Below are 14318 nucleotides of genomic sequence, written 5' to 3' on the forward strand. Positions count from 1 at the left end.
TCAATCCCAGCCGCCTACAGGCACAGAATCTTTCCCTTCTCCAGCCCTTCCCCGCATGCCTCATACATACTTCATCGTCATGAAAGAGAATCCACACAACTGGCAAGAAAAAAAAAAAAAAAAAAAAAAGCAAACTCCCAACTGCCATTTTTCTTTCTTGGCACCCATAACTGGCATTCTGGGCAAGAGTCTTCCAGCCAAAGCAGGCACTAGAGGCAGCATCTGTTGTTACTCATAGGTTTGGAAGGAGGTAGGTTCTAATTGATTTTACTCAAACAGAGCTGTTCTTAGGTATATTTTAAAAGCCTTAGCAGGCTGCGGCAGTGTGTCTGTAGACGCCTGTGAACCCCGGTCTTGGGAGGTGGCCTAGAAGCAGGAGGCTGAAGAGTTCAAGGCCAGCCTCAGCTACATGAGATCCTGTTTCAATGGCAACAGAGACAGATAGGAGGGGAAAAGGAAGAAAGAACCCTTGGCTGGCCTGGGAATGTGGTTTAGTAGAGTGTTTGCCTCAAGTAAATAAAGCCATGGGTTCCGTCTCTAGCATCAGTAAACTGCCTGTAGCGATACACACCTGTAATCCCTACACTCTAGAGGTGAGGGTTATTCTTGGGACATAGTAAGAGGCTATCCTGGGCTACATAAGACTCTGCCAAAAACAAATTGTTTTAAGCCTTCACCTTTTCTCATGGGGAAGAAAGATGGTGTGAATGTAGATATTCAGTGAAGGAAACTGAGGCTCAGAAGCATTTTGCTATTTTTCTAAGGCAGAATTCAGGTCTCTATGAGGACATCTAGACTCCTTGCTTTGGATCACATAATTTTTTTCCTTTTTAAGACAAGGTTTTAATAGCCCAGGCTGGTAGCCAAGTGAATCCTGATCCTTCTTCCACTACATCTGAGTCCAAGAATTACGAACAGCCACCAGACCTGACATTCATGGAAATTTCTCATCACCTTTATCATTGTGAGTGAACCCAGGCATGTTAGACGTGCTCTACTGTTGAGCTGCAGACCACACTGGCCTTGAACTCAGAGATCTGCCTGCCTCTGCCTCCCAAGTGCTGATTAAAGGATACCCCACCATGCCAGTCTTATAGTTTATTTTTAGTGTGTGTGTGTAGGAATGTGCCCACTTGTGCCGGTACCTGAGGTGTCGTCTGACCCTCTGAAACTGGTATTACAGGGAGTTGTGAGCCACTCAGTGGGGGCACAAGGAGCTGAGCTCTAGTCTTCTACAAAAGTAACCTGAGCTTATATGTTCTTAACTGATGAGCACCTCCTAGTCCCTCTGACCACATCTTAAGGTTAGGTAAATGTTAAAAGGGGGAGAAGGGGTATGGGAGGCACACATCTTTAATCCCAGCACTTGGATGGCAGAGGTAGGCAGATCTCTGAGTTCTAGGCTAGTGTGGTCTACCAAATGCATCCCAGGACAGCCTGGGTTACACAGAAAAACCCTGCACTGAAAAAACAAAACAAAACAAATCAAACAAAAGCAATTCCTGCTTCCCTCCCTCTCCCCCATCTATTTATTCTTTTGTTAAAATCTATTCACACTCAGGCCAGATGTAGTGGCACACACCTTTAAGCCCAGCATTCAGGAGGCAGAGGCAGGTGAATCACTGTGAGTTCCAGGCCAGCTGAGTTCCAGGACAGCCAGGGTTACACACAGAGAAACCTTGTGGGGAGGTGTGGGGGGAGGCACACTCTTGTCTGTCTTTAGCCATAATAGAGAATGGCTGTAGTAACCAGGTCTGGTAGTCCAGGAAACAAGCTTCCCACATACCCTCACTCCTCCAGACTGGATCCCTATATCGGGCTGTTGATTTACAAAGTGCTTACAACCCTCTTCCTTCTTAAGGTCTTTCTTTATAGTCTCACGCAGCCCATGCTGGCTTCGAACTTGTGTAACAGAGGATGACCTAGAACGGAAGATCCTCCTGATTCCACCTGAGGAATGCTGGGATCACAGGTGTTAGGAAAACGATGAAGAGAGGTTGTGTGCTGCAGCACGGAGGGCCTCCAGTGAGGTTGGTTAATCAAGGCAAGTAGTGAGATTTACTTGAGGCCACACAGCACACCTGCAAAGATTTTGCCGCATTGACCGCCCCCCAGTCTTTGGAGGATACAGCCGATTTACCCAAACACAAAGCTATGTGTCGGAGCTAATCCAAGCAAGGAATTTGTCAGAGGGCTGATGAGAAAAGGTCAAAGGAGGGGAGGGGTGAGGTCACATCCCTAACCACTCCCAGGTAGTGCTCCTGGTGGTCTCCTGTACCGGCCAACCTAGCGCGCTCAGCTCCTGGCAGGCGGCGCCCACGGAGTCAAAGGTTAGTAAGGGATGACTTGGACCGCGGGGGCGGATGTGCGGAAGACTTTGAGCCCCACACTGTGGAACAAGGTCCGGGCGCCTGGGAGGCTGCAAGGGGAGGAGGCCTAGCACCAAGCCAGCCAATTCTCGTGCCCTCCCCGCACCTAGGGCGGGGTGGCGGGGTGGGGGCACGGTCGGGACTAGGCCAAGGGAGCACGCCCCCTGCTGAGCAGATGCATTAATCTCCGGGCAGGCAACTCGGAGTCCCTCTGCCCGCCTCACCGCTTGGCAGCACCCAGGAGCCGCATCCGCAGCCTCCCACCCGGGAGCACTAAGGCGCACGGGGTTCGCGGGTGGGTGCGACCTCCAGGCTCCCGCTGGGGGGCGCCGCTGAGCACCCCCGCTCCGGTCCCGTTTAGGGCTTGGGAGACCCAACCCAGCACAGCACGGCTGAGTAGGGGTCGCGGGTCGGCGAGGATCAGACGCCGGAAGGCTTGGGAGCGGGACTCCCACACCCCAAGACCTTCCTCTCAAGATCCCCTGTACGCTCCGCAGTCCCTGCACCCTCCACCCCAACCTCCTGGTGCAGCGCCGCACCGCCGTTCTCGCTCTGTCCTTGGAGGGTGTGGAAGGGTGGGTTTGGGGCCGGGGGCGGGTCTGGGGGCGGACCCGGAGGCGGGGCTGTCTCTGCGGCAGGGCCCAGTTCGGCTCCCCCGGTCTCTCTCTGTCTCTCCTCCTCCCTCCTCCTGCTCCGGGCGGAGCCCGGCATGGGGGGGCCGGCGCCCGGCAGGCCAGGTACGGTGATGTAGAAACTGGGGAGGCTTCATGCGGGGAGGTGGTGATGGGGGCAATAGGGGTAGGGAGGATTGGCGGGGCGAGAGGCGGAGACACCCAGGGTAGCAGGACAAGGGGAAGAGGAGGGGGTGCCCCGGGAACCTGGGGCCCTTGGATGGATAGCGGGGGTGGGGGGGGTGGGGGGGGAGGATGAAGCAGACCAGGTTTGGAACAAACTGGGGAAGGAGGAGAACGGCTGTGAGGAGGGGCTCCAGGGAGAAGACGTGAAGCTGAAGGCGAAAGGGAGAGTGTGTTTGGGGGAAGGGACGCAAAGCGGAGGTATGGAGGCCGCAGCCCAGAAGGTTGCTATGGGGCCAGGCTGGAGACCCCCCGCCCCCGCCAGGGTGGGATTCGGGGGCGGGACTACTAGGGGGAAGCCGGGGTTCTCCCAAATCCTGGAGCAGACAGAAGGTAGATTGATTTGGGCTATCAGCAAGAGGAGGGAGGCAGAAACCATTGCTGAGTGAGGGACCAAGAGCTCGAATAGAGGTGGACGGAGGTCCAGGCCCAGGACTGGAAAAGCGGGGACTCCAGAGAGTAAAGGTAGATGGATGGGTGGGATTTTAGTTACTCAACTCAGCTAACCATCCTTCCTTCAGCATCCCAACCCTGTCCTAAACCTGACCCCCCCACTAAGCCTCAGGGCCCAAAAAAGGGTAGCAAGCCTAACTGCCCCCCCCAAGCTGGGTGCGATGTACGCAAGTAGGCCCTGGGCACAACTTGTCTGTAGGTGTGGCCAATTCCATAGCAGATTTGTGTGCTAGAGGTCTGTGTGTATCGGTGGGTGTGTCTGTGGGTGTTTATGTCTGTGTGTTTGTTGTTCCTGGGTTTGTGTTTACCTGTGTGTGCGCCCCTTTATGTCTGTCTCTATTTGTAGATACCAGTCTGTGGCTGGTGGTGTGTCTAAATATGCTGTGTCCCTACAGAGTTGCTGTGTGCTTGTGAGGTCTGTCTGTCTGTGGCGGTTCAGGACATATTTACACAGAACGGGAATCCGTGTCAACCTGATCGCTCAGTGTCTTTGGCTCCAAACACCTTTGTCAGGGCGTGTGGTGCTGGACACACACACACACACACACACTTGTGTGGCTGTCTGTCTGGGAGGGGTCCCCTAAGCTGTACTGAATATTCTTTGCCTGTGTTTTCCTCTTCTGAAGACCCAAATCATGTCTCTGCCCCCTTTTCTCTTTTATCCCTCCCTCCCCAACCATATCTTCCTTTCTCTCTCCACCCATTCTCTTTATCAAGTGGATCCGGGACCCAGGGAGGGCCGCCCCCCGGGCCTGGTGGCATTAAGCAGGGCCCCTCAGCCGCCACCTCTTGCCCCACGACATGAACCTTCTTTACCGGAAAACCAAGCTGGAGTGGAGACAGCACAAAGAAGAGGAGACCAAAAGGAGGTGAGGCTGGTCCCTCTTCGTCCCACCGGTGCCTGTTGCACCCAGACCTGCCCCTTTTGCTTAGCCCCAGCCCTCTCTAGGGCTCATCAGCTTTGTCATCAAAGAGAGTTCTTTCCCCAGATTTCCTATTTAGCATAGAACGGCTGCAAATGCACATGCGTGGTCCCAGCCTTGTTCCTGCCTTCCTGGGAGAGGGGATAACCAGGGGAATGACTTCCAGCTTTGAGGACCTTAGTGGCTTATCCCCATGCCTAAGGGCCTGAGTCCTTCCTTCCCGACCCCCATTTTTTTTCTGTTATTTTGAGAACTGGCTGCTGGCTTGTCACCTGACCTTGGAAAGGGCAGGCCCCTCCACCATCCTCACAGGGTCCAGGGAGAGGGTCATTTTAGGGACCTCAAAGAACATTCATATAATACCCTACCGGTCTCCTATTGGAAGGAGTGACTAAATGACAGGTGTGTGTGTGTGTGTGTGTGTGTCTGGATTTATAGGCTAACTATTGCAGGAGAGTCAGGTGGGATCCCCATTCCCCTCATTCTTGCATCTCTATCAACCCTTTCTCCTGACCTCCGAGCAACCCAGGCGGATTTCTCCAGCTCCTCTCCCTTTCCCCTTTGACTACACAGTCTCTTGGAGCCTGAGTCAGAAGCGCCTCCCAGCTCTCTCCATCCCTCCTTGCAACTGTGGAGTTTAATTCTTGCTGTTAATTAGATTAATCAGAGCGATCACTACAGCGATCTCTCCCTAATAAAGGGTTAGTAGACAGGGCCTTAATGAGAGCCCACCCCACAGAGGCTTCTCCCCTCTTCGCTGCCAGCCACCCCCCCCCCTTCGCTCACCCAGAGGAGAACTCGGGGACAGAGAAAGAGAATAGAAGTGAGCTGAGGAGGCTGACAGAGAGAGGGCAGCAGAGAGAGAGAGAGAGAGAGAGAGAGAGAGAGAGAGAGAGAGAGAGGGAGGGAGGGAGGGAGAGAGGGAGACTGACTCTGATGATTCAGGCATCACACCCTGCCTCTGGGAGAAGAGGCCTGTGGTGTGACAGAGGCCTTAGTACATTAGTAGCTAGACATGAAGAGAGGCCAGAGGCCAGGTGTGGGCCAGCACGTGCGAGGAGCCACAGTGGCAGGTGTGTCTGCTTGTCTGTCAGGTGGCTGTTGCCTGGATTGCATCTTTTCCCACCTAACAGTCTGTGTACTAGTTTGGTGGTCAGTCGGCACCAGGGACCCTACCTTATATACACACCATTTTTTTCATTTCTGACACCATATGCTGTCCCCAACCCCAACCCATTGCCTGGCTTTTCTTAAACCGGAAGAATCTGCCTAAAAACATTCCTACCTTAGCCCATCAAATGTCCCCACCCCAGGCTCCTATCCTCCTCACTGGGGAGACACCTTGTTCTACTCTCGAATGCTATCTGTTCCTGAGATGGAGGACGGCAAGGCAGGGGCTTGCAGTCTCAATACTGCCCCATCCTGTCTTCTCTGTCTAGCTCCAGTAAGGAAGCAGCCCCCACAGGCCCGGTGGGGCCTGGGGCTGTCCCGGGGCCTGGGGTTCGAGTGCGGGACATCGCCTCGCTTCGACGGTCTCTCAGGATGGGTTTCATGACGATGCCCGCGTCCCAGGAGCACACCCCTCACCCCTGCCGCAGCGCCATGGCCCCACGCTCTCTCTCCTGCCACTCCGTGGGCAGCATGGACAGTGTAGTCGGTGGGCCTGGAGGAGGTGGAGGAGGGTTGACAGAGGACAGCGGCACCCGGAGACCCCCAGCTAAGCCCCGGAGGCACCCCAGCACCAAGCTCAGCATGGTAGGATCAGGGGCAGAGACACCACCAAGTAAGAAAGCAGGTGAGCCACCCACCCTGTTCCCCATCCCTTTTCGGAGGAAGCTGGAAACGGCAGGATCCATTCCAAGCCAGGGGGGGCCTCTGGGAGGGTTCATTCAGGCAAGAGCCAAGGAAGTGGAAGGTTCCATTCTCAAAAGGAATGGGGGGTTTCTTTTAGGTGGACCTCAGATGAACCATCCAAGGGCAGGAGACACTCCCTAAAAAAATAGCTCTTAGGAAATGACCCAAAGGTGGAACTGCGGATTCTGGAGTTGGTAGGAGGGTGAGGTAGAGATCGTGAGACCCAGTGTTTTTTTTTTTTTTTTTTTTTTTTTTTTAAAAGCTAAAAACAAACTAACACAACCTGGGCCATGATGGTGTCCAACTTTAACCCCAATGCTCAGGGGACAGAGCCAGGAGGATCTCTGAGAGTTTAAGGCCAACCTGAATTACATATGGAATTCTAGGCTAGCCAAGGCTATATGGTGACACCCTGTCGCAAACAAACAAAACAGGAAGAAAGGAAGGAAGGAATAAAACAAACGAAGACTGGGGACTGACTTATAGAAAAGAAACTTACTGGGCTCTGAGTAGGAGGTCGTGGAAAAGATGGCAAGTCAAATATGCCCTTGAAGTTGGGTCACCAGATTAGAAAGGAGTCTTACCCCTTTTCTATGAAATGAGTTAAAGGCCACCCTGGGCAACTTAGAAACCCTATCTTAGACAAAAAAATTATCAGAAAAAAATAAAGCTGAGTATGTATTTTAAAGGTAGAGAGCACCTGCCTAAAATCCCCTAGTGAGGGGCTGGGGCGTGGCTCAGTGGTAGAGCCCCTGCCTAGAATCCCCCAGTGAGGGGCTGGGGGCGTGGCTCAGTGGTAGAGCCCCTGCCTAGAATCCCCCAGTGAGGGGCTGGGGTGTGGCTCAGTGGTAGAGCCCCTGCCTAGAATCCCCCAGTGAGGGGCTGGGGTGTGGCTCAGTGGTAGAGCCCCTGCCTAGAATCCCCCAGTGAGGGGCTGGGGGCGTGGCTCAGTGGTAGAGCCCCTGCCTAGAATCCACCAGTGAGGGGCTGGGGGCATGGCCCAGTGGTAGAGCACTTACTTAACTGGCTTGTTAGGTGCTCTATTCGATAAGTTCCATTTCTTTTTCTTTTCCCCACTCTACTTAGGCTCCCAGAAACCAACCCCTGAGTGTCGCGAGTCCAGCCGGAAGGTTCCGCCACAGAAACCCAGGCGAAGCCCCAATACCCAGCTGTCTGTGTCCTTCGATGAGTCTTGTGCCCCAGCCCCAGCTCCTCGAGCGGGGAACCTGCCCCTGCAACGCCTCAGTAGGGCTTCTCGAATAGCTGGAGATCTGGATGCAGGTGCCCAGGAAGAAGAGCCCGTGTACATTGAGATGGTAGGGGATGTCTTTCGTGGAGGAGGACGAAGTGGAGGAGGCCTGACGGGACCTCCTCTTGGAAGTGGAGGCCCAACCCCTCCTGCTGCTGCAGATTCGGACTCTGAAGACAGTGAGGCTATATATGAAGAGATGAAGTACCCCTTGTCTGAAGAGGCGGGAGATGGCAGGGCTAACGTGCCTCCTCCGTTGATAGCACCCTCTCCTCCACAACAGCCTCATGTCCTCCAGCCTCACCCCCACCCTCATCGTCGCCCAGCTTCGGCCCTCCCAAGCCGGAGGGATGGGACACCCACCAAGACCACTTCTTGTGAAATACCCCCACCCTTTCCCAACCTCCTTCAGCATCGGCCTCCACTTCTGGCCTTCCCTCAAGCCAAGTCTGCTTCACGAGCCCCTGGCGATGGGGTCTCAAGGCTACCGGTCCTCTGCCACTCCAAGGAGCCAGCCGGTTCCACCCCAGCTCCCCAAGTGCCTGCACGAGAGCGGGAGACGCCTCCCCTGCCGCCTCCGCCTCCTGCTGCCAACCTGCTATTGCTGGGACCATCAGGCCGGGCCCGAAGCCACTCAACACCGTTGCCACCCCAGGGCTCTGGCCAGACCCGGGGAGAGCGGGAGCTCCCCAACTCTCACAGCATGATCTGCCCCAAGGCAGCAGGGGTACCGGCAGCCCACCCTGCCCCAGCTGCCTTGCTCCCTGGCCCCTCCAAGGACAAGGCCGTGTCATACACTATGGTGTATTCTGCGGTAAAAGTGACCACACACTCGGTCCTGCCAGCTGGTCCACCCCTGGGTGTTGGAGAGCCAAAGACGGAGGAGATCTCGGTTCTTCATGGAATGCTGTGTGCCAGTTCGAGGCCCCCTGTCCCAGGGAAATCCAGCTCCCATAGCGGGGCTATGGGTTCAGCAGCTGGGGTCCTCCACCACCGCAGCTGCCTGGCCTCCCCCCACAGCCTTCCGGATCCAACCGCAGGCCCTCTGGCCCCCCTCTGGACCTACCCAGCCACAGCAGCTGGGCTCAAGAGACCCCCTGCCTATGACAGCCTCAAGGCTGGGGGGGTGCTGAATAAGGGCTGTGCTATGGGGGCACCATCCCCCATGGTCAAGATCCAGCTGCAAGAGCAAGGGACTGATGGGGGTGCCTTTGCCAGCATCTCCTGTGCCCATGTCATCGCCAGTGCCGGGACGCCAGAAGAGGAAGAAGAGATGGGTGCCACATTTGGGGCAGGCTGGGCTCTGCAGAGGAAGGTCCTGTATGGAGGACGGAAGGCAAAGGAAGTGGACAGTGAGTGAGGCGTGGAGACTGGGTGTGGGAAGCTGCTCATGGTTGGGGTAAATGTGGAAGAAAGGTATTTGGAATCTATAGGCCTATTGTCCTGACCTGGAAAGTTCTCTGGGAGAGCAGAAAGATGGGGATGGAGAGCAGATGGGTAGAGTGGGGTGCTGCTTCTGGTGTTCAGGAAAAGGTAGGAAGGGCTGGGAGAGAGGCTGAAGTAGAATCCGGACTCATCCTGCTCCACCCTCTGCCCCTCCCTTTCTTGGGCTGCAAGGGTGTGTGTTTGTGAGTGTGTGCACACTAGGAGCTAAACACAGCTGTCTCCCAGCCATTACCATGGCAACCCATCCAGACAGGAGTGAGAGGAGAGGGAGGCCCCTACCGTTGCCAGGCAACGCAATGCTCTGCCAGGTCTGCTCTCAGAGATGGGGCTTAGTTCACATACAGCCCTTCCCCCAACTCCATACACTCAATGCTTCCCCCTCCCCACACACACTGCCTTTTTGGGATCTGAATTTGGGATTCTCTCCTATGAAGAGTCAGCACCTCTGTTTTCCATTCTAACCCTGTCTAGACCTGAAGAGGTTTCAAAGCTAAAGCTGGTATTGAGAACGGCCCCAAAAGGCTTTTCTGAACGGAGAACATAAATGAGCACGTATATGAGTCTGAGCCCCGGGGACAGTAACAATGGGTAGAGGTGGCAGGGCTGGGACTCGTGTGTGTGTGTGTGTGTGTGTGTGTGTGTGTGTGTGTGCTGGGGGAATGAGAGGCAGAGCCTTCTCTTGTACAACATCTCTGTTGTAATTTGCATGGGCCACCCATGCTTAGGATAGGGAGGCCCCTCCCACACTGAGCTTTTTTGTTGTTGTCCCAGCAGAAGAGGACGGTGCCCGGGCCTGGAATGGCAGTACAGAAGGTCCAGGCAAAGTCGAGCATGAGGACAGGGGCCCAGTGGCATCAGGGATTCCTGTGAGGAGCCAGGGGGCAGAGGGTCTGCTGGCCAGGATCCACCACGATCGAGGAGGGAGCCGCACAGCGCTGCCCGTTCCTTGCCAGACTTTCCCGGCCTGCCACCGGAATGGAGGTGACACTTTGCCCTCATACTCTATATACAGAAATGGGTGGGGTCAGGAATCCGCCAGAGTCCACCTTGGACTGCCCTGCCTGACACCCTATCCAATCCATGTCTGTCTTTGAAAAATATTTCTTGAACTTTGAAAGGAACCCAGAAGTTTCCACAGGCAAAGCAAGGTGCTCTACCACTGAGCCACGCCCCCAGCCCCTCACTGGGGGATTCTAGGCAGGGGCTCTACCACTGAGCCACGCCCCCAGCCCCTCACTGGGGGATTCTAGACAAATGAGTGCTCTATTACTGAGTTACATGCCCAGCTAGAGACCTTAATCTTAACACTGTATCTCCATTTCTTCCCTTCTTTGATGAGGCGGGGGACCGTTTGGCCTACAGCCTTCTTTGGGAGGTGATGGAAGAGGTATCTGTGGGTCTCTCTTCTCATGTCTGGTTTTTGGGCCTAGATTTCACAGGAGGGTATCGCCTGGGCCGCTCTGCCTCCACCTCTGGGGTCCGTCAGGCTGCGCTCCACACCCCTCGGCCCTGCAGCCAACCCAGGGATGCCCTGAGCCAGGTGAGATCTGGTCTTTGTTTTCTCTTTAGAGGAGCAGACAGTAAAGAAGGCTTGGATATAAAAAGAAAAGACAGACACTCACTTACCCATGTTATTCAGTGATCTTGGAGGCTGAGACAAAAGAATTCATTTAGAGTTGGAGACCTGGTTGGGCTACATTAAAAAAAAATCCTGTCTCAAAATAACCAATTGGAAAGCGAATTAATAAGTAGGGAAAGAAAGAGGTCAGGGCATATACCTGTAGCTTGGGGTATGGAAGGAGGGGGGTTAGGAATTCAAGGTCCTCCTCCCTATTGAAAAGAAAGGGGGCTGGAGAGATGGCCAAACAGTTACAAGCATGTTTTCTTGCAGAGGACCTGAGTTCAATTCCCAGCACCCACAGTGAGCAGTTCACAACTACCTGTAACTGCAGTTCCAGGGAATCCAGTGTCCTCTCCGGCCTCTAAGTCCACACACTCAGCACATAATCATGAAGACACATACACAAATACAAGGAAAAAATCATAAAAAGAAAGAGGGCTGCAAAATGGCTTAGTGGGTAAAGGCGCTTGCAGCCAAGCCTGACGACCTGGGTTTGAGCCCCGGGACCTACACAGCGGAAGGAAGGGGAGAGGTGACTCTCAGAAATGGCCTTCTGACTTCCATGAACTGTCATGTGTCACCACAAGATGAATGAGCCACTTTTTAGAAACTGAGTTAGTAAATGAACAGGGAAGGAAAATGAACAGAAAGAAGAAAGGAAAGGAAGAAGATCAGTTTGGAGAACAGCCAGTGTGGCCTGCACAGGCCAAGGGGAACGGGGACCGAGGCAGGAAGGACGGCTTCCTTAGTGGGCTGCGTGGTTATGTCCTTGTGCTTACAGAAGCAAGGTCCTCGGTGGCAACACTTCTAAGAAGGGACTTGTCTACGGGTACCTTTAGAAATTTAGGTCAAATTTGAAAAAATACATGTCTGGTCTGGAAAGTCTAGCTTTTTGTTTAGTCTTGTTGTTGTTGCTGTTTTGAGTTTCTGGGGTTTTTTTTTTTTTTTTTTTTTCTTTAAGGACAAACTGTCCTGGAGGTCACTCTGTAGACCAGGCTGACCCAGAACTCAGAGATCCACCGGCTTCTGCCCCCACAGTGCTAGGGATCAAAGGTGTCACCACCTCCTGATATTTGCTTCTTTTTTTAATTAATTAATTTTTTTGAATTTATTTAAGCAGACTCATAGCCCTGGCTGTCCTGGAACTCATGTAGATCAGGCTAGCCTTCAACTCATAGAAATCTCTGCCTCCCAAGTACTGGAATTCAAAGCTGTGATTCAATGCATAGCCCAACTTTTGTGTGAGAGGCTTTCACGAATATATTCCAGTGTCCTCCGACTCGTTATGTAGCTGAGGACGACCTTGAACTTCTGACTCCCAGAATATTGGGATTTCAAGAATGAGCCTCAAAGCCCGATTTAGGTGGCGCTGGGCATTTGAACCTGAGGCTTGGTGGGTGCCGGGCAAACCGTCTCTAGCTCCTGTTGTATCAGCTGTGTTCTTAGCACCATAAGATCTTTTGTTCTTTTAAGTTAAATACTCCGTGATTTCACGAGTATATTATGCATTTTGATTTCCCATTCTTCACCCCCAACCCAGTCTCTCTCCCATGCCTGGGCTTGCCCACATCGGTGTCTTTTTGTTTTGTTGGAAGACAGTTTTTTTTTTTTCAGTCTACTCTTAACACAAAGTGCCTTACTGGGCAAAGGGTGCCCAAAGTAGAAACCTGTCCCCATCACACCCACAGCCTGGGAGAGGGTTTGCTTCTACAGTAGGTCGTTGGTTTGGTCACGAGGTTCTTGGACCCTCCCTGTCCCACATATTTTTCTCTCTCTGGGGTTCCTGACACAGACACACCCTCTGCCGCCCCAGCCGGCCCGGGAGCGCGACGGCAAACTCCTGGAGGTGATCGAGCGCAAACGCTGCGTGTGCAAGGAGATCAAGGCACGCCACCGTCCCGACCGGGGGCTCTGCAAGCAAGAGAGCATGCCCATCCTTCCCAGCTGGCGGCGGGGCCCTGAACCCCGCAAGTCTGGTACCCCGCCCTGCCGGCGGCAGCACACGGTCCTCTGGGACACTGCCATCTGAGGAATACCGAGGCGGCTGGAACGCCTGGATTAGGAGGGGAGGGGCCTGCCCAGGTCTACTTTAGACTTGAAAGATGGACAAGTAGGAGAAAGGGTTCCTACTAGGCCCATTGTCGGGGCTTGGGGTGCCTGCAGCAACCCAAGCAATTTGGGGGAGGAGGAGGGTTTGCTTGATGTTGGAAAGGAAGGGTCTAAGTGTAGACTCCTCTTGAACTGAAGGCCAAGGTGGAGCTCTCCATGGGGAAAGGAGGGAGGAGTTTGGAAGAAGCTGGGGGTGGGGCGTATAGGAGACAGACTGGAGTAACAGGGAAACTAGCTCTTTTATTGAGAGCCGGGGGAGTAGGGAAGGGTATTTATTTTGTTATTTATTTTAGTCTGGAGGGCAATTCTGGGCCCTTCTGACCTACTCCTGAGCAGGAGGTGGAGAACCAAGGCTAAATTTGCACTCTCCCTAAGGCCAGTGCCTGAAGACCTCTGCCATCCTTGCCCAGCCAAAGGGAGGGAGGGATGTGGCTGCTTTCAGAGCAGAGTCAGAAGGCAGAGAGGCCCAGACAGTGACAGTATTTATAGTTTTCCCAGAATTTGGTAGTGAGTGTGGTCTGCTGTAAAACAGGCATTTTATTTAGTTCTGGGGTAAGGGTCTAGCCAGGGATGGGTGGGATGTTCGGGAAAGAGGGAGAACTTAAGTGGGTGGAGGGGGGAGCGGGGTATTTATTTAAATTAAAAAAAAAACTGTCAGGAACTTTTTTTAAATTCCTTTCTTTTCAGAATAATATATTAAAAGACTCATGATCCTAGAGCTGGCTTCTTATATTTCCCCCCTGGTTGCTCTGTCTTTTATACATGCTCCTTTTCCCCAGTGCCCTGGGTGGGTGGGAGTCCAAGGTGCCGCCGGGAGCCGCCATGACCAGTCACAAAGAAAGGCAGAGTTTCCGGTGAGTGGGAAATTCATTATGCTATTGCTTAAGTTCCTCTGTGTGCGTGTGTGCGCATGTGCGCGCGTGCGCACTTGCGTGTGCTCCCTAGCGTGTGCATCACGTGTTTGCACGTGTGGACACAAGTATGGAGGTCAGAGGTTGATCTCAGGGATTTGACTGTTTCCGCCTGGCATTACAGAATTTCCACTTGGGGGCTTGGAATCCAGACTCAGACGCTCACACATCAGTTGAGCCACCCCCGGGGGCTCCGATCACTCCATTTTCCCCTGAGCATCTGCTGAGCTCCCGGCAGTAGATTGATGCAGAATGCCCAGACTGTGAGGTATTCTGCTGATCTTGCAGTCTGCTGTGGGAGCTGGAACTCCTAGACTCCAGTAAACACTGATGCAGGGCTGACCGAGAAAAAAGAGGGCTGTTGGTCATCTAAGAACACGAATAGATCCGGTAAGAAGGCTGGGGGTATAAGTCTGCAGTAGAGCATTTGCCTAGAATCTCCCAGGGAAAGGGGTAGAGTTCTTATCCAAAACTTCCCAGTGAGTGGCTTACCTCTTGTCTGAGTTAATAATGCTGAGGCATCATGCAG

At 53.7% G+C, this 14318-nt stretch overlaps 1 protein-coding gene across 1 annotated transcript; it reads left to right on the top strand.

The window, feature by feature from the left end:
- Positions 1 to 3008: 3008 nt before the first annotated feature.
- On the top strand, positions 3009 to 12798 carry NYAP1 (neuronal tyrosine phosphorylated phosphoinositide-3-kinase adaptor 1; the record flags this gene model as incomplete). Its single annotated transcript, XM_080941265.1, has 7 exons — positions 3009 to 3106; positions 4394 to 4545; positions 6039 to 6394; positions 7540 to 9054; positions 9920 to 10129; positions 10579 to 10688; positions 12562 to 12798. Exons 2-7 carry the CDS (start codon positions 4478 to 4480, stop codon positions 12796 to 12798), a joined length of 2496 nt encoding a protein of 831 aa, XP_080797391.1. The 5' UTR covers positions 3009 to 3106; positions 4394 to 4477.
- Between the last annotated feature and the right edge of the window lie 1520 nt (positions 12799 to 14318).

This window comes from Micromys minutus, assembly GCF_963924665.1.
Source record: "Micromys minutus genome assembly, chromosome: 29".
NCBI lineage: Eukaryota > Metazoa > Chordata > Mammalia > Rodentia > Muridae > Micromys > Micromys minutus.